We start from the raw sequence: 24,785 nt of genomic DNA on the forward strand, positions 1-24,785 counted from the left end.
ACACTACTTTTCAAATATATTTTTTTTAGAAAATATATCAAAAATTATATAAACAAATAAAGATAAAAAATAGTTTTCTTTGTTTAATCTTAGTGTCTGTTTGCCCACTCGCGTTACGTGACACTCATTGTCAAATAATTAAAAATACAAAAAACATAAAAAGGTTTTCAAAATTATAAAAATATAAAAAAAATTCAAATCAACAATTTCTAAAAGATTTTAAAGAACTACTTAACCCTGATTCTCCATTGTGAATGGAGATACGTAGGAGCGAGGATTAATTCTCGTCGGGCCCAAAAAACTAAAAAAATATTTTTACTTCTTTTGTACATTATTTTATTGCTATTTTTGGGGAAAATTAAATATTGTGAAAAACACATTCTTTTGCATGTTTAATTTAAGGCACCGTCTAAGGACGGCCCCTAGGTGCTAATACATATCTTCCCCACGCGTTACCGACTTCTGAACCCAAAATCTGGTTTTTCGCAGACCTTATCTTATCCTTTTGGTTTTCCCGTAGTTTTCCTGAATAAGCTATGGTGGTGAAACCAAACTTTATTTTTTACAAATTTTAATTTTTGGTTCGTCGTCCCGTCGCGATTTCGGTTGCGACAATTATATTATGTAATGTTTATTGAAAAGAAAAGCATTTGAAAATTGATTTTTGAAATTTATTGACTTTTTGAATGTAAACCCGATAAAGAATGACATCACTCCTACGTATTTCCGATCACAATAAAAAAAGTGATGATAAGACTCTGAACAATTATAATAATTAGGAAAATAAATAAATGACGTTAAATAGATATTTTATGTAAAAGATAAAATGGTTTATTAGTTATATAATTTAATTATAAAAGATAAAATGGTTTTGTATTTATTTAATTTAAAAGATTTATTAGTTTGTTAATTATTTATTTATAAGATTTATTTAATTTAAACGATTTTTTGAAAACATGGTTTGGTGAACAATTATTCAATTAATTGTGGTTACAAACCAAATTCGTTAATCAAAACGAGTAAATAAGTTGGTTTTTTGGAAATAAGAGAAGTTATGAAATGAGATTTGTTACATGAATCTCTCCTAAGTTGTGACATTTAGATATAATGGAGCTTTATAAATAGGATAAGAGGAAAATTGCATATTACTCTAAAATAGGACGTATTTGAAGCACAAGAAACAATGGAGAAAACATATGGAAGAACGAAAATGAAAAAGAAAGAAACTGAAATTTTTAAGAAATAAAGGAAGCTAACTAAATTTTTTTGTATGACATTTTTTAGCAGTTCTTATTAGAATTAAATCATGTATTGGGCGAGAATTGCTGCAGAATTTTAATTTCTTACTTTAACTTGAACTTGTGGATTGATTCAATTACTTTCAAAAGCATGAATTGGGCGAATGGGTATGATTAGAATGGTTTATGGTCTGTGATTGATAAGTTTAACATGACCTTGGCATTGGCATGTATGAGATGGTTGGTAATCAAAGTGGCATGGTATTGGTATGAGATGAAATTCTATATTCATGGTTTGGGAAGGATGAGTTGATATGGACTCCACATGTGATGGGAATGAGGATTGGTTATAGAGGTTGACATGAGATTTATGTGCATGATAAATATTACTTGATTGATTGAGTATGATTGGTCCATGGTCAGTGCGTAATTCCTTGAAGTCTCTAGGTAGGGTTTCAGGCTCACGCTTTAGTGGTCGGGACGTAATTCCATGGCTCCTGTTAGTGGGTGTCCATGGTGGTGCCCCATTTATATAATTTGGTAAGGATTCAAGGTAAGGATTGCATCCTGACACTCTAAGGAGTCAATTAGTCTCATTTAGAGCGGATTGACTTTTGTGGTGAGAGTAGCAGGAGACCTGAAACTCATTAAGGGCTAACCTTGTGTGTGGGGGATTGATTCATTATAACACTTGTAACACATAGCTCAGAGCTGGGCAGCTAGGGGTTGAGCAGAGGAATCCACCACAAGTGCAAGCATCCGTTGAATCCGACTAGATTATATGTATCCGGATGAGTCAAGTCTGAGTCTAGTGTATTGTTTGAAAAGTCATAACATGTTTTGGATGATATAGAGTGCTTGGATTGTGTAATATCATGTGACTGTAAGATAAATTGTTTTCTACTCTAGCTTACCCTATTTGCTTGTTGGTTGCCTTGTATGCGGTTCTTCTCCTTTTGCGATGATCATCAATTTATTGATGTGAGCAGATGCGAGAGGTTCTCGTGGTCAACAGGGAAATGGTGACTCTGTTGCTTAGTTCGCCTGGGCTGGTTCCCGCTTAGTGGATTTTCCCTTAAGGCTATGGCCCATGTATTAACTTGTTTTCAATCTTAATTGTATTATGGTTGTATTATGTATCCTGTGTGTATTGGCATCGTGATGTGCCTTAGGATGTTCTTTTAAAACTCTTGGATATTCTTAAGGAGTGAGTTATACTCCGAACCTTTTCTCGGAATATTGTTTATGTGTGACGTGTCATTTAATTAAGTCTATTTATTAAAATGAGACGTTACATTTATGGTATCAGAGCAGTTCGTCCTTAAAATGACCTGAGGTTGTGGGTTTGTCATGCCTCGCGGGCGTGAGTAGTCATGTCTAGTCAAGTTTGTAAGTGAAACCAAAAGTTTTGAGAACAGAAAATGCCTTGATAAAGTAATGAGGGTGTACACTCATGACTAGATTAAAGGTTGTTTTTCCTTTCTTAATTCTACTGGTTGAGGAAAGAAGGGTGACAGACAAAAGGGTTTGGTTGTTTATAAATGATGGAGTGTTGTTTCGTATGTTCTAGTTTATCTTTTTATGCCTCTATGCTCTGTATCTGGTGTCTATAGAAATAAAGGAATGCAGATCTAATGTCAACTTGGCTTGCTTACCTTTACAAGTGTTGGATGAGGTCTCTGAGACAACTTCTTGCCTCAAAGATAGGAAGTTGTTTTGTGATGTATATCGTTGAGCAAGGAAAGCTAAGTTTGGGTTAGTAGTTTGAGAAAAGATGTTGGAATTTAGCAACGATTGGACTAAGGGATCTTTAAGGACAAGTTTGGGATCAAATACCGCAAGTTTTCCAAAATAATTTGAATCTAGAGGTTAGAACATATGGGAGATATCAGTGCATGCAAGTGTAACAATGTTTGAGGAAAAATCAACTTGGTTCTACATTCCGGCAATGTCGGGGTTCAAAGTTCTACAAATACATGTAATGTTAAGAGTAGTGTCATTAAATTTGGTCGTATGGCCATATCTAGTGTTTTCTTGGATTGGTGGAAGAGAAGCAATTAGCAAATCCTGGGTTGCAGAAAATAATGAGATTGCTTGGCATCGAGCAAGCTAAGAAAGATAAAGACCATGAAGTGTAAAAAGACGACAAATCTCTAGTTGGAGGCTAAGATGGAGCAGAGCTTACGAATCAGTCAAGTAAGATGATGTTTCATAAGTAAAGGAAAAAAATAATAAAATAATATGTGGATAAAAAAAAAGGAAGTGGCATAAAGGTTTCGTACTAGGTTGGATAGTTAGAAGGAGATGATTGGTCTTTGGAGTTGGTTGAAGGATGTTTCAAGGAAAAGTAGTTCACATGAGCAAAACAATTGACCTTGGGCTGAGGCCAAGAAATGTAAGTGTTGGGTCTTGTATGAATGGCAAGAGCTAGTGGGGGCAAAATACACTAAAGAATGAAAGGAGAAGAAAAGTCTGAAGAAATTGAAATGGTGTATACTATAGTTGGTGCCAGAGTGAGTAGCGCAAATGATCAAATTTGAGGATACAAAGTATAAAAGTGGTGCTTGGGATATGGGTTTGGTTTTGTTTGGGATCATATACCTCTTGGTGTCGCGCATATGGTAAAAGAGTCATGGGTGCCTGCAAGAGGGAGTTGGAGTTGAGATGGTGGTTTGCTACAGTTGCGGTCAAGTGAAGTTTACTCGGGTGGGTCTCGTGTCTCATGGTGACCAAAGGATTTAAATTCAAAGCCAATTTGAATTGTTTCCTTTACAAGGTTGGGACATAATCTCAAGGGTGAATTGGTTGTTTTCTTAATCTCATTCTTAGGAGATGTGATCCCCAACGAAGTAGTATCCTTTGATTTAAAGAGATAAGTCAGTAGTGATGTAACAAGTGTGGATCAAGCTGAAAGGTGAGGGCATGATGTCATGTGAATCAAAGTTATACGACAAAGGCAAGCGAAAAATAGACGCAAGGAATCTTAGTGGTAGAAGAGTTATAGATTTGTTCTGAAGTAAATATTATAATTTTCGCTTTGGAGTGCTGAAGTTCACTTTTGCATTTGGGTCTGAAGTCGAACTTGTGCTAATAGTATCTAATTGGAGGATTTATGCTAGGATTGTGAAGTAAGAGAAACAAGTGAAATAGTTGTTGGAGACATAATGGTATAAACTCAGTATAATCACTAGGAGGACTGCAAGTTTGGTGAATCTTTAAAAAGAAGTTGTGGTGTGTCAAGCCATTCAAGAAGAGTATTGACTAAGGTTGGAGTGGCTAATAAGGAATATGGTTTTAAAAGGATAGATACATTGTTGAGAAAATGGAATGCTAAGGCTATCAAAAGAGGAGTTTAAAGGGTTCTTCAAGTTTTATAGGGGTCTCGAGGAAGGTTTCTCAATGGTGATTGCTTCGTTGTCATGGCGAACATGAAAGGATCATTATTTTGAGTAAACAAACAAGTGACCTTATGTATGGGTCAGAGTAGCGTAGTGGGATGGTGGCAAATGACGCTTAGAAATGGTAAGAGGTGCGCGAGAAGAACTATCTTACTTATGACCTAGTGATTACTACGAAGACCAGTTCTTTAAAATCATCAAAGGTTTCGTTCTTGTGAGTATCGGGTAAAAGTGTGCAATGATCATTCAGAGTTAGAAGTGTAGGGTTGCATAGAGGAAGTTGGACCAAGGAAATGAGAGGTGGTTGAATTAGGTTTTCAAGTTAGGGTACCAACCTAGAAGTAAGGAAGTAAGAGTCGGTGCTTATTTCTATAAGAGAATTCAAGATCTAGGCTTGGCAAGGTAAGAGTAAGAGTTGGCGGAGAAGTTAGTGTCTAAGTTGGGAGAAGAGGTGAAGAGATTTCATTGGTCAAGTCATTCGACTAGTACAAGGGAGTTTCTCAAAGAGGTTGGGAGAAAAGCCAAATCAGGCAATCTTAGTTTGAGGTGTATTGTAGAGTTGATTGATACAGATCAAACTAGAGACTTGAAGTCAGGGAGAGTTATGGTTCTGAGGTTTCTATGAAATGATGGTTTCAGGTTAGGGGATTAAAGGTGAAGGTAGGACGCCAAAATGATATGGTGAAGGAAACAGTTGAAGGTTTTAAATTGGAAAAGGAACAACTCGTTATTGAACTTGTTGCCTTGGTTGAAGCCAGCAGAGGAAGCAAGAGGTATGAGTGTCATTATACATAAAAGTGGTCAAGAGTGTTGATGGTGGGGTAGTAGGCCAGAACCCAAGAGTGATCAAGTCAATGGAGTGATGCTTTAAGGAGAGAACAAGGTGATGTGAAGTGATAACGAACATGCTTTAGTTTGAGATTTGAAGTCATCTGAGACTTTGATAACAACATACGAGAGGTAGTGGAGAGCATATGGTAGGCGAGTTAGTATATCAGATACAAGTTGGTTGGACCGGTACATAGGAGCATCCCATTTGTAAGGTTGCAGGTTGGAAGTTACTTCGAGAGTAGTGACTAAACCAATCTACACAATTGAACACATATCGCTTAGCACAAAGGCAAAGTTTCCAATGACTATAGGTGTGGGAGTCATTATATTAGTCGTGTCGGAGTGGTGGTTGTTAGTGAAAATAAGGAAAACGTAGTTTTCTTCCTATCTCATCGGTGAATTTTCGAGCTCAAAAATTTTTGTTGGTCGGAAAAATATAAGACCCACTTTATTTTCTGTCCTTATTTTTAAAGGCCCACCCAAATCAGTTGGGCCTAAAGGCTGACCTATAGGGTGCCAAGGCCCTTAAAACAACCAAGGTCTTTGATTCTGCATTCGCTTGCCAAAATCAGTGCTATAACTCTTACCTCTCCTCTCCACAGAAACTCTGCTAGGGCTCAGTACCACCATGGTCAAGCTAGTTTGAACTCATTCCTTCTTCAACTTAGTAAGTTGTTCCTAGAGTTGTGGTGCTCACTGTTTGGGTATACGAGTCTTTAGGCTAGCTCTTTTCAGGTAAGGGAAGTTAGGATATTTTTTTATGCTTTTATAAATAATGTGCCTGTTTTGGTTTTGTTGGGTGCTCTTGATGATTTGATGTGCTTTTGATGGTGTGAAAATAATTTGTGTATTGTTTATGGATGAATTTTTGGCTTGGCATGCGTGAGAGCAGGTGAGATCTGCTATGCTCGCCTAAGCGAGCTATTTTTTGCCTAAATGAGAAGCTCTCGCCTAAGCGAGGAGCTCTCGCCTAAACGAGAATGACAGTAACTCGCCCCCTTTGGTTTGAGTGCTCGCCTGAGCGAAGGCCTCTTGCTTGAGAGAGATGGGCTAGCTTGAGCGAGAACTCGAAGTGCTCTCTGTTTTCAATATCGCTTAAGCGAAAGCTTTTCGCTTGAGCGAGAGACCCTTGTCGCCTGAGCGAGAGTTCCTTAGCTTAAGCGAGATTGACAACAAAGTTGTTTAAATACTTGTATGCTCCCATGATTGATTTGTTTACCCTTTTAAAGCATGAAAATATGATGCCAATGTTTTATGCAATGTGTTTGTGTTTTCTTTAGTTTTTGTTGTTTGGGATTTTGTGTTGGTACATGTTGAAACCAGTGAAAAGTTGTCAGTTTAACTTAAGCGACAGATTTTAGCTTAAGCGAGATCAGTCTAGCTTAAGCGAGAATATCTTGCTTAAGCGAGACCAGTCTAGCTTAAGCGAGATCAGTCTAGCTTAAGCGAGAATTTCTAGCTTAAGCGAGATCAGTCTAGCTTAAGTGAGAATTGCTGCAGAATTTTAATTCCTTACTTTAACTTGAACTTGTGGATTGATTCAATTACTTTCAAAAGCATGAATTGGGTGAATGGGTATGAGTAGAATGGTTTATGGTCTGTGATTGATAAGTTTAACATGACCTTGGCATGTGGCATGTGTGAGATGGTTGGTAATTAAAGTGGCATGGTATTGGTATGAGATGAAATTCTATATTCATGGTTTGGGAAGGATGAGTTGATATGGACTCCACATGTGATGGGAATGAGGATTGGTTATAGAGGTTGACATGATATTTATGTGCATGATAAATATTACTTGATTGATTGAGTATGATTGGTCCATGGTCAGTGCGTAATTCCTTGAAATCTCTAGGTGGGGTTTCAGGGTCGCGCTTCAATGGTCTGGACGTAATTCCATGGCTCCTGTTAGTGGGTGTCCATGGTGGTGCCCCATCTATATAATTTGGTAAGGATTCAAGGTAAGGATTGCATCCTGACACTCTAAGGAGTCGGTTAGTCTCACTTAGAGCGGACTGACTCTTGTGGTGAGAGTAGCAAGAGTCCTGAAACTCATTAAGGGCTAACCTTGTGTGTGAGGGATTGATTTATTGTAACACTTGTAACACAGCTCGGGGGTGAGCAGCTCGAGGGTGAGCAAAGGTATCCACCACAAGTGCAAGCATCCGCTGAATCTGACTAGATTATATGTATCCGAATGAGTCGAGTTTGAGTCAAGTGTATTGTTTGAGAAGTCATAACATGTTTTGGATGATATAGACTGCTTGGATTGTGGAATAGCATGTGACTGTATGATAAACTGTTTTCTACTCTAGCTTACCCTGTTTGCTTGTTGGTTGCCTTGTATGTGGTTCTTCTCCTTTTGCGATGATCATCAATTTATTGATGTGAGCAGATGCGAGAGGTTCTCGCTGTCAACAGGGAAATGGTGACTCTGCTGCTTAGTCTGCCTGGGCTGGTTCCCGCTTAGTGGATTTTCTCTTAAGGCTATGGCCCATGTATTAACTTGTTTTCAATCTTAATTGTATTACGATTGGATTATGTATCCTGTGTGTATTGGCATCGTGATGTGCCTTAGGATTTTCTTTTAAAACTCTTGGATATTCTTAAGGAGTGACTTATACTCCGAACCTTTTCTCGGAATATTGTTTATGTGTGATGTGTCATTTAATTAAGTCTATTTATTAAAATGAGACGTTACATTTATGGTATTAGAGCAGTTCGTCCTTAAGATGACTTGAGGTTGTGGGTTTGTCATGTCTTGCGGGCGTGAGTAGTCATGTCTAGTCAAGTTTGTAAGTGAAACCAAAATTTTTTAGAACAGAAAATGCCTTGATAAAGTAATTAGGGTCCACACTCATTACTAGATTAAAGGTTGTTTTTCCTTTCTTAATTCTACTGGTTGGGGAAAGAAGGGTGACAGACAAAAGGGTTTGGTTGTCTATAAATGATGGAGTGTTGCTTCGTATGTTCTAGTTTGTCTTGTTATGACTTTGTGCTCTGTGTCTAGCGTCTATAGAAATAAAGAAATGCAGATCCAATGCAGATCCAATGTCTATTAAAATGGGATTTTACATTATTAGTCACAAGTGTTTTAAATGGTATGAAGATAAAATGTTTTTGCAATTGGAGGTGGGTGGGTATGTTTTTATTGGATAAAGCTGAGAGGATTTTGCCAAATAAGTGTATATATATATATATATATATATATATATATATATATATATATATATATATATATTAAAATATTATGGAAATTGACTGGTTGTATATTTCTTTATAAAACTTACTCGTGGTTTTGGTATTTATTAAAATACTTAAGATACATAAATGTTGATTTTGTTTAGTTATTAGCACTTTGTGTTTTATTTCTTGTGTGGTTTTAGTAATTGTGATGATTAATTTGGGATATGGAACTTTAATGGTGTATTCTTGGAAAATTAAGAAAAATATGATGTGAAGTGAGGGATGGTCTTTTAGCATATTTCAATTTCTTTTTAAAATTATGATTATAGAATTAAATTTTTTGTCTATTGTAGTTTGAAAATTGTTCTTAAATTTGTTATGGATTACATAAGTATTTGGGATAAATGAGTTTAAAAAGATGGGTTTTGTGAAGACATATATTTTGAAAAGTTTCTATCTGTTTGAATGTGTTTCACTATAGCTAGGGAGATTATTCGAAAAAGTGATGAGTGTGTGCAATATTTGTTCTATGTATTTGATTTATTATCTTTGGTTTTTAAATTCTAAAAGTTTGCATGTTGTGAAAAGTCATTGTGAATTTATTAAATAAGTTTCATTTTCTTAGTTTGAAGTAAGATATGTGGAAGTGATATGGGGAAAACTCAAGTTATGAAAGACAAGATTTTTAAGTTTATCCATTATGACTTATCTCTCTTTTTTAGGAGTCTATTTAGTAAACTTCCATATGTTTTACTTTTAATGAGGAGGATTCACAAAAGGTTATATTTTTATGTCTCGAGATTTTATTGTGAGTTTGTTTTCAAGATTGGGGTTTTACTTTGTTTGTTAACTTGCCCTTGCATCGATGATTTCCACCTACCATGACAACATTTTATATGGGAGCATATAATCGTATAGGTAGTGAGGAATATGTACAATAGTAAAGAGTGAGAGTTAGGGGAGAATAGTTTACATTTATGGGAAACTTAGAATTTTATTCCATTGTTATTTTATTTTCTTCAATTCAAGTGAATAAAAGTCCAATGATGTAAGACATGGATTATTTTGCTATTTTATTTGTAATTTAAATAAAGTGTTAACAATTTTATATTTAATAACAATTTGAAACATGAATAACTATGTAGTTATGAAACTTAACACATGAAAAATTGGAATCTTACATGATCATGTAATTCTTAAAGAAATTATTTGAAAAAATGATTTTTTTTAACCTAACAAAAATTGACCTCGCTTATACATATTTTCATTCATAATAAAAAATCAGGAATCATGTGATTCTTAAAGAAATTATTTGAGAAAAAAGATTTTTTATTTGTTTGATGAACCCGACAAGAATTGACCTCGTTCTTACATATTTTCATTCATAATAAAATATCAATGATAACATAGTTTTTATAAATAAAAAATAAAACTATTTTGACTTTAAATTTTTATGGCTTTTATATATTTTTTTAATTATTTGTAAATAGTTGTTACGCGACACGAAAATAAACACCAAAACAAATGTGAACAAATAATTTTTTTATAAATTTTAGGAAAAATATATTTGTTTCTTTTTTTACACCGAAAGAATCCATGCTAAGAATTAAGAAATAGTAAATTTATAAAAATATATTTGCATAAATCCATAAAATTATTAAACTGAAATAACAAATAATGAAAATGACTAATAGTGAAAATAATAGACTTAAAAGAAAAGTTTTAAGTTAGGTGTAAAACAAAATAGCATCCGATATTTAAAAAAAAAATGTAATAAAAATTTGGGAATGTATAGATCCAAAGAAAAAAGAAAACATTTTCACATGTAAGGAATGGAAAACACATAACCTTGGTCCAAAACACCAACACAAATGAATTTCAAAACTACTATGTGGGTATACTCATGAAGAACCCCAATATAATAAATGGGTAAACAATTTTACCTCGTAGTGAAAACTTTTGTTCCTCCTTCTTTATTTACAGGTTAAAATACCTTTTTGTTCCAATTTTCGTCAATTTTGTTCAATTGGGTCCTTTTTTGCTAACACCGTTTAAATCATTAACGGCCATGAACAGTGACTGCCACGTGTCATTTCGTGGTTTTTTTGAATTTTTTATTTTTATTTTTATTTTTTTAATTATTTTTTAAATTTTTTAAAATTTTTATTATTATTTTTCTAAATGTACACGTGTCAACCCAGGAGCGTGCCACGTGTCACTTCGTGGTTTTTTTGAATTTTTTATTTTATTTTTTTTGAATTTTTTTTGAATTTTTTGAATTTTTTGAATTTTTTTTAAATGTCCACGTGTCAACCCAGTAGTGTGCCACGTGTCAAAATCAATGTTCTATATTCAATTTGGTCCCTATATTTGTTATTTTTGTTCAATTAGGTCCCAATTTTTGTTAACATTAACTAATTTGGTCCATATCGAAGATGTGACCAAATATAATTTTTATATCAAAGTTATAATGATGTGAATTTTAATATATTATATAAAAATATTTAATAAAAATGTGAATTTTAATATAAAAACTAAATTTGGTTTTAATTTGGAGAGGGACCAAATTGGTTAATGTTAACAAAAATTGGGACCTAATTGAACAAAAATAACAAATATAGGGACCAAATTGAATTTAGAACATTGACTTTGACACGTGGCACGCTATTGGGTTGACACGTGACATTTAAAAAAATATTTAAAAAAAATTCAAAAAATTTGAAAATAATTCAAAAAAACCAGAAAGTGACACGTGGCAGTCATTGTTCATGGTCGTTAATGATTTAAACAGTGTTAGAAGAAAAGGACCCAATTGAACAAAATTGACGAAATTTGGGATCTATTTGAACACAAAACCAAAATTAGGACTTATTTAAAAAAACTTGACGAAAATTGGGACCAAAAAGGTATTTTAACCTTATTTATATTACTTTATTCTCTATCCAACTCCCTTTCTCATTTTTTTCTTTTTTTTTCTTCCATCTTGCCTCTTTCCCTAAGTTTTTATTTTTCTCCCCCAATGAAGATTCTCCCAGGTTTTAGGTTTTGGATTTTGGGTGTGACTCCAACATCATGGCTCATAGAGTGAATTACCTAGATTTTTTTTTCATTTGTTCTTTTATTTTGTTTATTATTATTATTATTAGTAGTAGTATTATTTATTTTACATTTTTTATGTTTTTTTTATCTTTCCTCCTTATTTTATTTTTTTGTTATTTTTATAGTTATTTTATTTTTATTTGGTTTAATTACTCGGATGGTAGTGTGTCAATTTGGTACCAACTTTTAAAAAAGTGTCAATTGCATCCCAACTTTTGAAAAAGTGCTTAAATTAGGTCCCTTTCAAACGGAGTTGACTAACGCCGTTAACAACATGTCGCGTGTCAGTTTGTGGTTTTTTTTTTTTTTTTGAAAAAAAAAATTAAAAATGCCACGTATCAGGTCCCTATGTGTGACACGTGGCATTGTTAGTGCCACGTGTTAGTGTCACTCTCAGATGACATTGTGTTGATTTCTATTTAGTCCCCATATATATCATTTTATTTCAATTTAGTACCTTCTTATGTATATCTAATAGTGACACTGACACGTGGCATTGTAATGCCACGTGGCACTATGCCACATGTCACACATAGTGACCTGACACGTGGCATTTTTTTTTTCAAAAAAATTTAAAAATCAAAAAAAAATAAAAAAAACCACATACTGACACGTGGTACGTCGTTAACGGCGTTAGTTAACTCCGTCCGAAAGGGACATAATTGAATCACTTTTTTAAAAGTTGGGATGTAATTGACACTTTTTTAAAAGCGAGTACCAGATTGACACACCTTTACCAAAGTGGGTACCATCCGAGTAATTAAATCTTTTTATTTTTTTATTTATTATACTTTTGTTTTTAACTTTTATTTATTTATTATTTTATTTGTATTTTTTATTTTTAAAACTTTTTCTCACCTATTCACATCGTATTTTTGGAGGGTCTTTTTTTTTAAACAAGTTGTATTTATCCATACGAAATTAGCATTTACAATTAAGAATGTAGATGTTTCTATTTGTGGTGGTGTCCCATTGGATCTCTTCATTGACATTTTAGAAGGTTTACAACACCTAGATTCAGCTCATTGTAGTTTTCAGACATTTCATAATTTTTTGACATCTAAGGAAACTCGTTTTGTGAAGGAATTAAAAATGACCTCTAAATGGACTAATATGCTTGACGAGAGAGGAGATTTTAATTCGGATGGTGATGATGAGACGATTCTACTACAAGAAAATGTAATTGGGTTAAACAAAAGAAAGTTAATACTAAATCTTCTAAACAAGTATTTCTAAAAAGCATTAATGAGTTATAATGGTCTTTTTTAGAATTTATATGATGATGAATTTGATTATTGTGCTTCATTTTCTTACTGGTGCAGTGTTGCTTTACTTTTTTTCTTCTATGTATTTACTTAGTTTTTACATAATAATTATACTTTGTTTATGAATATGATATTTTTTTTACCATGGATTTGGTATAGTCCTCTCTGTTTTTTTGTTATTTTTGTTATATTTTAATAAAATCTTCATTGTTATGTGCATGAGCTTATTTGGAAGCTAATCGAACTGTCGAGAGATAATGAAAATTAGTTTCGTAGAGCAAAAAAGTTGTTCAAATGAACCAAAATTTATGAATAAGAAGTAAAAAAGATAATTTCTTTATATTACGTAGTAAATGAACGATTTGTATTACTAAACAATTATACTGAGAGTTAAACATTCTCATGCATTAACAAAATTATTTAAAATAAATAGAAATATTCTTTTGAGTGTTATACAAGGTTACCTCATGACAACAAAAATGTGAAAAACTCAAATCTAGAAATATAATGAAAGAATAATAACAAACATTGCTAACGACTATTCAAAACATAAAAAATGTTGAATCAAATTTGTGGTATATGGATACAAGCTACATTAGCCATACGATTGGAAATAAATATTTCCTTTTACTTCCACATGAAGATGCTTAGTCTATTATGAGTTTTGGAGATTTCTCTATAGTGAAAATGATGGAGAGAAGGTGATATTAAAATAAAAACCAAGAATGGTTTTCTTGAAACAATTTCTAGTGTGTTATATGTTTCTGATTTACAAAGCAATTATTTAAATGTTGGAGAATTGCAAGAAAAGGGCTACATTCTGATCATAAGCAAAGGACCTAATGAAAATTATGATTCTGTTATCGGTGTTAACATTGACGTAAAAATGAGTTGAAACTGGCTCTTCTCTCTAAAGATTAAGAATATTCAATCTATTTTAATAGAAAAATAAAATGATCCTTCTTAACTTTGGAATTACTGTTATGGGCATTTGCATTTAAGAGGATTATAGTTCCCAAACAAAAAAGAAATAGTAACTGGACTTCTACAAATTTTTAGGTGGGTTGCATATGCCATATTTTAGATAAGAAGTGAAAAAATCTTGATAACAAAAGGAGAAAAATGCATTTTTCTGTGTTAGTGAGCGATCTAAAGGGTACACATTATACAATCCTATTACCAAGATAATTTTTATTAGTCGCGATGTAGTGTTTAATGAAGACCAATTTTGGACTTGGGATGCATAAAAAGTTGAACAACAACGACTAGTTGATTCTGATGAAATAATAAATTTGATGAAGGGAGGGAACAACCAACAATACAAGTACAAAATGAGAAACATGCAATTGAACCAACAAATGAGCGTTCTCAACATAACAAGTAGAAATGTCAAAATGGGTTCCACTCGTAAGCTAACTTGGCTCAGCACAGGTTCGAGCTGAGTTGGGTTGAGAAAAATTCAATTTTTTCAAAAGTGAGTTGAACTGAATTCGACTCACTTAACCAACGGGTTTTAGTCGGGTTGAAGGTGAGTTGAACCACTTAACCCATCAACATTTTTTTACTACTTCTAATTATATAGGTTCAAAATTTCATATTTTTAAATGTTAGAATGTTGCTCAATAATATTTGAATAGTTTGAATTTTTAATTAATTTATAATAATATTTCGATAATTAGGTGAACATTTTGATTCCTCTATTATAAAACATAAATTAAGTCAATTTATTCTCATTATAATGCAATAAATATATAAAATAAATTACAAAAGAAAAAGAAATCGTAAGTGAGCCAATCCACCAACTCATGGTGGGTCGAATTGGATTGCAAATTTATGCTTCACCAAAAAGTGAGTCGGGTTGAGTTGACCCTTTTTTAGCTCAACCCACATGGTGAGACAACCCATGTGAATCGGGTTGGCTCACTCTGACACCTCTAGAAACTAGAGGAGACATACTTGGATGGAGAATTTTGTGGTAAAAAAAATTATTAAAGAGGAAATTACTCATTTTCCTTTGTTTACATATTGTGATCCACAATATTTTAGTATACAATCAAGGAAGGAAAATGGAGAATAATAATGGATGATGAAATGAATTCCATTGAGAAGAATGACACTTAGGAGCTTTGTGATCTACCTGAAGGATATAAAAAAAAAACCATTGGTATAAAGTGGGGTTCAAAAACAAAAATGGCAATGCATACAAATATAAAGCATGCTTAGTAGCAAAAATGTGCAATCACAGTATGAGGTTGATTATACAAAAGTATTTTTTTTTTCTGTTGCAAGACATGTGTCAATCTATTTGATAGTTGCACTAGCAACACAAAATTCTTGGTCAATTTTCTAACTAGATGTCAAATCATCATTCCTACATAGATATTTAGAAGAATGGATGTTTATTGATCAACCCCTTGGATATGTTAACGTTGGACATAAAAATAAACTGTATGAATTAAAGAAAACTTTTTATAGGCTAAAACAAGTCCCAAAAGCTTAGTATATTTGCATAGACACTTATTTTCTAAATATTGGATTTATGAAATGTCGCTAAGAGCACACATTGTTTGTTAAACTAGGAGAGAAAGAAAAAAAATAATTCTTATAGTATGTTTCTTATATTCTCTAGAAATTGTACTGAAATCCAGAAGTCATGATGAATGAATTTGAAATGTTTGACAAGGGTTTGATGCATTATTTTTTTGACATGGAAGTGATTCAATTAGAATAAGGAATTTTTCTATCGAAAATAAAGTATGTAGGAGAAATTTTGCACAAGTTTCAAATGAAGAATTGCATTTGTGTATGTACTCTAGTTGAATGTGGCACAAAGCTACATAAAGATCATGATGAAAAGAAGGTTGATAAGACATATTTCAAGAAAATTGTTGGCAGCTTAATGTGTCTTACTACAATTAGGCTAGACATCATGTATTATGTGAGTTTAATTAACAAGTACATAAAAATCTTACTAAGTTTACATTTGTTAACTACTAGAAAAATTCTCCGCTATTTACAAGCAAGTTTGAGAAGAGAGGTAAAAAATATTATTTGATTGAATTTACAGATAAAGACTATGCATATGATTTAGGTGAAGAAAAAGCACATTTGGTTTAGTCTTTATGATTGGAACAAGTTTTATTTCATGGTCCTCTAAAAAGCAATTCGTTTTTACTCGTCTAGCATTAAAGTTGAATTTGTTGCAACTACAACTTGTGTTTGCCGAGCCTTATGATTGAGGAATATTCTTAAACAACTACAATTCCAAATGAAGGCTACTACACGTGATAATAACTCAACAATCAAATTACTAAAAAAATTCAGCCCTACATGGAAGAAGCATGCATATTAATGTAAAATTTTATTTCTTAAGGCATTTTGGAAAAAAAAAAAAAGTATTGAAATAGTACATTGTAGGAGTGAAGATGAAGTCGCTATTGTAGGAGTGAAGATCAAGTTGTTGACATATTCACCGAAACTTTAAAAGACAATCATTTTTGAAGTTAAGAGAGTTGCTTGATGTTAAGGCTAAATATGTATCAATTTGAGGGGTTGTTAAAATTTTAATGTAATAAACCGAGTCAGGTGAATATTATAGTAAACAATAATACGTTATAATATATGTTACACTCTTATGTTTCTTAAATTTATTTTTTAATTTTTTTAGTTGATAGACTTATTGATTTCTTGAAATGTTTATTCTCAATTAAACATGGAAAAAAACAATTTTTTATCAAAAAATAAGTTATTAAATAATTAGGTGCATATTGAATAGTTTTCTAGAAAAATATTAACAAATCCTAAAAGATTGTAATTCTTAATATATATATATATATATATATATATATATATATATATATATATGTATATTTACTCTACATTTTTAATAGAATAGAAAGAACGAGAAAATAATTGAGAATTATCAAGAGAACAATACCCTCCTAAACCGGAAGAGTGACAAATTCAGTGATGCACAGCAGCACAAAAAAGTACACGTGTAAATTCATTACACATATAACATTTAAGGAGCGGGCATTTTATTTTATGACCCACGACAAAACTGCCTTCTATTTCAAACTAAACAAAAGATAAGACGTCAAAAAAATGTTACGCTGTTCGTAACGACTGTGAAATCCATCTTTAAATAACATGTAACTGAGACTTTTTATTTATAAAAAAGCATTAACATAGTAGGGCTACTTACAGTTATTGCAAGGCCCTCCATTGACACCCTCGTTACCAGCCAAGATCATATACTTGTCTTTTCTGGTCAAGCTGGTGCACTCAAATCCTAAAGCATTCCCAATCTCACGTTGCACAGAATTGGCAACCTCGATTCTTGATTTCCCACCTTCCCGACATGTTTGTGACCGAGGTAACCGGTCTAGGATTTTTACAAAGTACGTAGGATTTGGGTTCAAGAAGTGAAAAAAGGGGTCCAAACATTTGTGCCCACTGGCTGTTGTTCCGTAGAACATGGTAACCTTCACATCGACAGCCACAGGAACAATGTCATCTGTGAGCTCTGCAAACAGAGGACTGAACCTTAACAAATAAGGTTCCCTGCAAGTTGTTCCCTCAGGACACACCACGAGGTTGCCCAGGCTCAGCAATTTATCCATTGTCTCTCTGTCTCGCTCTCTGTCTCTTGTTAGTCTTATAGTTCTGATGGGGGCAACAAGCTCGTTGAATCTACTCAAGCTGTATGTGACTGCGGAGAGAGGTTTGTCCAAGACATATGCAATGTAAAGTGGGTCAAGCAAGGTTCTGTGGTTGCACACATAGAGCACACCCTTTTGGTTTTCCTCATCGACCAAAGACAGAGGGTTGTTGTTGGGTCTTGATAAGGTTGTTCTTGTCCCTGAGAAGGCCAATATTGGAGCAGACACATTGAAGGGTAGCGCAATGCCAAAGGTGAATCTGAAGATGGAAAGGAATAGCCCAAAGGGTAGCCACATGAAGAAAGCCAAAGCTGATGCTGCGGTTGGTTTGAAAGCCAACCTTCCATCATGGAAGATCAGTGGCTTTGGATACCTCTCTTTTGGAAGGACATGCCAATTTCTCCTCTCCTGGGAGCTTAGAATTAGGCAAACCTTCTGCAGACACAGAACCGGTTAGAAAAATGGAGTCCCTCATAGTAATTTTAATCACAAGGTTAAGATTTTGAGATACTGACACACTGTGACTTCAGATACAATAACTTTGTTCACAATTTTTCAAGTTAATGAAAATTGTGCATAAAATAATCACAACACTGATTTTAAAACCTTTATATCTGGTATAAAAAAGCATGATACATATAAGAGTGCACATGTATGAATTTATGTATTTTGCTTGGAAATAGGCAAACCTTGAATTCAGGGAAAAGTTCTCGGTCAATATACCCAATATGGCTACCAGTGATGCGAATCATGTTTTCGTTGTCTTGTTTTGCCTCGTATAAACAAGTATTTTTTTCCTTAGTTTCCTCGAACAGTCCCAAAAAATACCCTTTGAAGGATTTAATGTCTCTTGCTAAAACACTTTCAACCCCTAAGTAGTCCTTCAAGAAACCTTCAACCATGACCCTGGGCAACTTACTCAATGCCACCTTTCTCTCACACCGCATAACAGCTTCAAAACCTTCCCACCCCACATCTTCTAAGAAGAACTTTGGCAGAACAGCTGATCCTATTCTGAACGTGTCCTTTCTGATTCCAAAAAGGCACAAGAAAACCATAATCTTTAAGCCATGTTGTTCTTCACCCAGCAGCCACACCAAAGGGTATGAGAGAAACAAAATGAGAGATCTTAGCAACCCACCGGCTTCAAAAGCAACCAGCATGAAGTAAGAGAAGAGTGAAGTTGATCGTAACAGGGTACTCTCAAATTCAAAAACCACTGTTTTATTAGACAGTTCTTGCGTTTTGTTGACAAGAGAAACTGTTTCTATCTTGCTGGGACTCATTGGGTATCAAAGGAAATGATTTTGGCTATGTTCTGGTTTTCAGCTTTCAAGACCAAAGAGTTTTATTTGCATGCTTCACTTGGCTAGATGGAGTGCGATGCCTAAGAATAAATAAGCATAGGTTGCGTGACTGACTGAGAGGTCATGTGTCAATTTCAATAATGGCTTCAAATTAGCAAAACTTTGTTGGTATCAACTTTGGGGTTACATTGATGTGGGTGAACAAAGGACGCTGATAAAAGCACTGACACTATTAATCATCCCCACGAGGCCACAACCGTACGAGTATTTAGTGTCACCATCACATGCCAACCGAACTAATTCAATTTTACTATTTAATGGCAAAATTACCTATCTAGACCTTTCGTCGACAAAAATGTAATCTACAACCGGTTTCGGATTGAATTGGGGTGAAAATGAAAAAAAAAATAAAAAAGTTGCCGGTAAGAGGAGAAAAATAAAATAGAGAAAAATTTAATATTTGATAAGTGATTTCACATTATAATAGCATATTCTAATTTCGTCATTCAATCAGATGGAATTGTTAAACATTTATTGGGCACTTATATATTTCCTATATTACATTGATTGAATTATTACATTTGTTGGATGAGAACTCAGTTAAAATCTTTTTTTATGTTTTTCACATTTTACATTCCAAAATTTTGTGAAACTTAGTTTGTTTGATTTCGGGTACACATTAAAAGAATAAATTTCACTTCATTTGGATGAAAATATAACATTGATGAAGATTCAAATGCTTCATCAAATGATGGTACAAGAAATCCAAACTTTTCTTTGCATGTACACCTATTACTACCTGAAAGTTCATCCTCTTCGTATAATCTGATCATGGTCACACTTTATCTTCTCAAAAGACTTTCTCCTTAAATGCAAACAAACAAATGGGAAATTATAACGTTGTCATTGAAGCAATCAAATCGATGCTACTTTGATTATAGGTTATATATTTTTTCATATATGGTTATGATTATAGTCATTGAGAGATTGTGGTTCTAGATGATTATATGACATTAGTCTTACACATATAAGACCTTAGACACCACTTTTACACCAAAATCTTAAGGCAATGTTGTTATGGGTCTTTATTCTTATATAGTGTTTAACTTTGTCTTTTCTATCCAATGTGGAACTTTAACTCACACTTGGACTATTCCCAACATCTTCCCTCAAGGGTGAGTCCCTTGTTTTTTTCTTTTTCATATGGTATATTTCCCTTCAGGTGTATAAGTGACCCCTTTGGTTGTGGTTATGCGGTCAGTCACTTGGACTATTCCCAACATAGTTATATGTAACAATTTCAGTATTGTTAAGAAAATAGCCAAAAGATTAATTTGGATAAAGATAACCCAAAGTTGTCTCCTAATGAATACGAAATTGATTCCTAACAAATTAGTCCTTATAAAATTTGTTCAAAAAGGTTAGTCAAATAAAATAAAGAATATAAAGAAAAAATAAAATAAATAATAAATGATAAGAAGAAATAAAATTTCAAAAAGATGAAAAGTTATAAAAACAATGATAAAAAAATAGATTGAATCCACTATTTTTTCAAAATAGATTCACCATCAGTTATCTAAAGATTCTTACTCAATTGATTATTGTCTTAGATTTTCAAATCAATAAAAGTATCAATTAATCTATTGTCGTTATTATTTTTAACCAAATTACAATCTCAACTAACTATAAGAACTTTTAGATCATCTACATTAAATTCAACCAAATAAAAAGTTGTAATAAATTAAAGTGAAGTCGTGATTAATTTTAGTTAAAATTATTACCTTTAATGAAAGGAAAGTCTCAATTATTGGTAAAAACTTATATAATAAAATGAAAGCTTCTAAATTAAATCAAAGTAAAGTCTTAATTGAATTTAAAAATCCTTCAACTAATATGATTGATAACGCTGTCGTTGACGCGATCAAATTAATACTACTTATCTATAACAACTTCAGTATTGTTAAGATAGTAGTCAACAGAATAGAAAGGGTAAAGTAACCCAAAGTCGTCTCCCAACGAACACGGAATTGATTTTTAACAAACTAGTTCTTCAAATTTGATAACGCTGTCGTTGACGCGATCAAATTAATACTACTAAACTATAGCAACTTCAGTATTGCTAAGATAGTAGTCAAAAAAATAAAAAGGGTAAAGTAACCCTAAGTCGTCTCCCAACGAACACGAAATTGATTTTTAACAAATTAGTTCTTATAAAACTATACAAATGAGTTAGTAAAATAAAATAAAATAAAATAAAAAATATAAGGGATTAAGATAAACAAAGATAGAAATAAAATTTAAAAGATAAAAAGAAATAAAAACAATAGTAAATAAAATAGATTAATTCCATTGCTTTTTCAAAATAGATTCATCATTGGTTATCTAAAGATTATTGCTCAATTAATTATTGTTATAGATTTACAAATTAATCAATGTAAAGTCTCAATTAATTTGTTGGGGTTCTCACTTTTAACCAAAGTACAGTCTCAATTAAAAGTGAGAACTTTAAGATTATCCACAGTAAATTCAACCAAAGTACAGTCTCAATCAAATTTACTATGCCTAATAATGTCTATTCTTTTATCTCCTCACCAAATAGAAAGCTTAATTAATCAAAGTAAAGTCTCAATTAATTGTAGTTAGAGTAAATACCTTTAACCAAAGTAAAGTCTCAATTATTGGTAAAAACTCATATAATCATATGAAAGTTTCTAAAATCAAAGTAAAGTTTCAATTCAGTTTAAAAATCCTTGGACTCATATGACCAACATGCATATAGATTTAAAATCATTTCTTCTTACATGATTTAAAGATAAAAGACATAGATGAATGAAAACCTCAACAATAATAAAAAGAACAAAGAAATTAATTGATCTAACCTCAGAATCCAATTAAGAAATTACAATGGAATCAACCCAAGAAGTTTAGAACTCCATGAATGCAAAATAAAGAGAGAAGAATAGAGAGAAGAAAAGAGAGAAAGAAATTAGGTCCCCCAAAGGGTTCCTCAATTACGACGTGTTGAGCTTGTCTTTCTGCTTCTCCCTTGGTCTCTTTATATAGGAATTGGACTAGGCTTTTCTGTTGCTAAAACCTCTCAAATATCTTTTAAAATAAAGATAAAGATAAATATTCAAAGATATTTGGAGAGATATAGACTATTTGACAAATATAATTGGTTAATAATTTATTATATAATTAAATAAATTAATTATTTAAAGATATATGATAAATTATCACCAAATAATATTTGTATTAATTTTCTAAATAGCCCATTTTCAATCCTATAGTCCAATTTTGCAGAGACATCCAAAAATATCAATATTTGCAGTCAAATCCCTCTCCTTTGACCAGTCTTTGACTTTTTGATCAGATTTGACCAGCTTTGCTGCTCCATTGACCAGTTGACCAGATTTGACCAATTTGACTAGTTTGACTGTACAATTAGAAGCTGACACGTGGCGTAGAGACTCTCTCTCCAGAATTAGGGTTTTTGCCTCCATGTTTCTCCCTCCCTTGGCAGCTGCGCGGATGTGCAAACTTGGGCACGGTGGTGGCTGAAAACATCACTGCAATCGGTGTGTTCTGCGTTCACGATCAAGCTGTTGCAATGGTTCGCGTCTCTTCTCCACTGTTGCAGATTCATGAAGGCTGCCATGGCTGCAAGTGCGTGAAGTTCGCTGCTTTTTTTTCTTCTCCAACAAGGTGATGTTCCGAACCTGGTGTTGTTTCATCTTTGCAGTGGTGGTTAAGGCTTCCGCTGCTGTTCTGGCTCATTCTTGTTCACGAGCTTGGTTCGTGTTCATCAATGGCTGCCGGTGCATTGTTGTTTCACAAAGTTGCAATGGTGAAGTTGTGTATAGCAGCTCTGGTTCGTGGTGATCGTCTCCTCCAGCGACGGTGAGGTGCAATGGCCGCCCATGGTGGTTCGGTGACGTGGCTCGTGCAGGTGCTCCCGGCGGCAGAAACATGGTGAAGATGGAGGCTAGGGTTTCTGGTTGTGTGGAGATGAAGATGATGATGTGGCAAAATGTTATTGGCTCAAATTCTTTAGTGGAGATTAAGCCCACGTGGCATGTGCAGGTTGGCCAATTTTAAGAGTTGACGATTGCCACATGGCAGCATCTGAGTGAATCTATTTTATGAGTGGAAAAAATGGTGCAAATAGACAAAGGCAGAGGTGCAGAAGTAGGTTTTGTGAGACCTATTTGGAAATAGGAGAGTGTTTAAGTAATGTATGGGGTGTAAAGTGATTTTTCCAGAACTTGCTGATTTTAGCCTTGTTCAAAGGTGTTTGTAACTTTAATCAATTTATTTTCCCACCTTGAATGAGTTTAATCTTAACTTCAGCTGCATCAACAGACGTTAAAATATCTAAAAATAATTTATGCAGCAAAAAATCACTTTTTAACACATGTTTATCACACAAGCTCAAATAGCCTAATTGTTAGAATTATCAATTAAATCGCTCTTTAAGCACATAAATTCAATTAAATACCCAGAATTAAACATTGAATGAGGGCAAAAATACGCACGCATCAATGATTAGCATACATGTAGATTTAAACACTTCGCTAATTAGCTAGAATTTAAATGATTACTTTTTATTTGATTCAGAAACAAAAGACATAGATAAACTAAGACCTCAACAATAATAAAAAGAATGAAGAAATCATTTTAATCTACCTCAAGATCCATAATAAAATTACAGTGGAACCAAATCTAAAAGCTTAGCACTCCATAGAATGTAGAAATAACAAAAAAAAAAGAGAGGGTGGAAAAAGAACGTGAAATTTGGCCCCACAAGGGTTCCTAAGCTCTAATAATTTTTATGCTTCTTATAGGTCTCTTTATATAGAACTTGATTGTGCTTTGGATCTGGCTTCTCTATTGTTGAAATATCTCAATTATCTATAAAATAAACATAAATATCATTTCTCTTTATAGTGTTTAAGAATATCTAAAAATATTTGAAGAAATATAGTCAGTTTTTTATAACTATTTGACAAATATAGTTGGTTGATAGTTTTTGAATAATTAAATAAATTAATTACTTAAAGATATTTGATAAATTATCACCAACTAATTTCTCAATATAGCCAATGCAATCATGTAGTCCAAATTTGTAGAGAAATTCAAAGATATCAATATTTACATTTTAGCCCCTTTTGTTTGACCAACTTTGACCAAACTTTGGTTGACCCCTTGCTTGTCCAATGAGGGACTGCCACATGGAATCTCCCTCATTTTCTCAAATCAACCATTTTCTTCCTCTTGCTCCATAGTTGTTGCATTTCGTAATGAAGATTTGGTGAAGCTATTCTGGTAAGGCTATAGTGGTGCAGTTTCTTTCGTCATTGGCACGGTGAGATGGAAATCTAGTGGTGGCTTCGTAGTAGCTGACGACATTGTTGTTACAGGTGGACGATGGTTGTTTAGTGAAACTTTAATGGTTGTGTGCGAATGTTTGTCGACCTATTGTTGTGTGGTTAGCTAGTGGCGCAATGGAGGTTGTCATTATGGCTTCGTGTTGTAGATATTTAGTTTTATTTTTTGCTATGTCTAGTAAGAGAGCAAGAAGATGATGATATGGCATATTTTGATGGGATAGATTTAGGAGTGGTGCATAAATGCCATGTGTATGCTTGTCGTTGGATAAGATATTAAAGTGATAGTGCCACATGACAACATATGATTACAGCTAATTTTTATGAGTGGTGAAAATAGATATATTAAAGGGTGGAGAAATAGGTTTTGTATGGCCCATTTGAAAAAAGGGAGTGTATAAGTAATACCCTGT

At 33.2% G+C, this 24,785-nt stretch overlaps 1 protein-coding gene across 1 annotated transcript; it reads right to left on the minus strand.

Moving 5' to 3' along the window:
• Nucleotides 1–16,970: 16,970 nt before the first annotated feature.
• Nucleotides 16,971–19,155, minus strand: LOC114195483 (probable glycerol-3-phosphate acyltransferase 2). The gene is made up of 2 exons (XM_028085971.1): nt 18,368–19,155; nt 16,971–18,113 (listed from the first exon to the last, which is right to left on the minus strand). The coding sequence occupies exons 1-2, from the start codon at nt 18,962–18,964 to the stop codon at nt 17,214–17,216; spliced, it is 1,497 nt and encodes a 498-aa protein (XP_027941772.1). The 5' UTR covers nt 18,965–19,155; the 3' UTR covers nt 16,971–17,213.
• Between the last annotated feature and the right edge of the window lie 5,630 nt (nt 19,156–24,785).

The sequence above is a fragment of the Vigna unguiculata genome, chromosome 8 (assembly GCF_004118075.2).
Source record: "Vigna unguiculata cultivar IT97K-499-35 chromosome 8, ASM411807v1, whole genome shotgun sequence".
Taxonomy (NCBI): domain Eukaryota; kingdom Viridiplantae; phylum Streptophyta; class Magnoliopsida; order Fabales; family Fabaceae; genus Vigna; species Vigna unguiculata.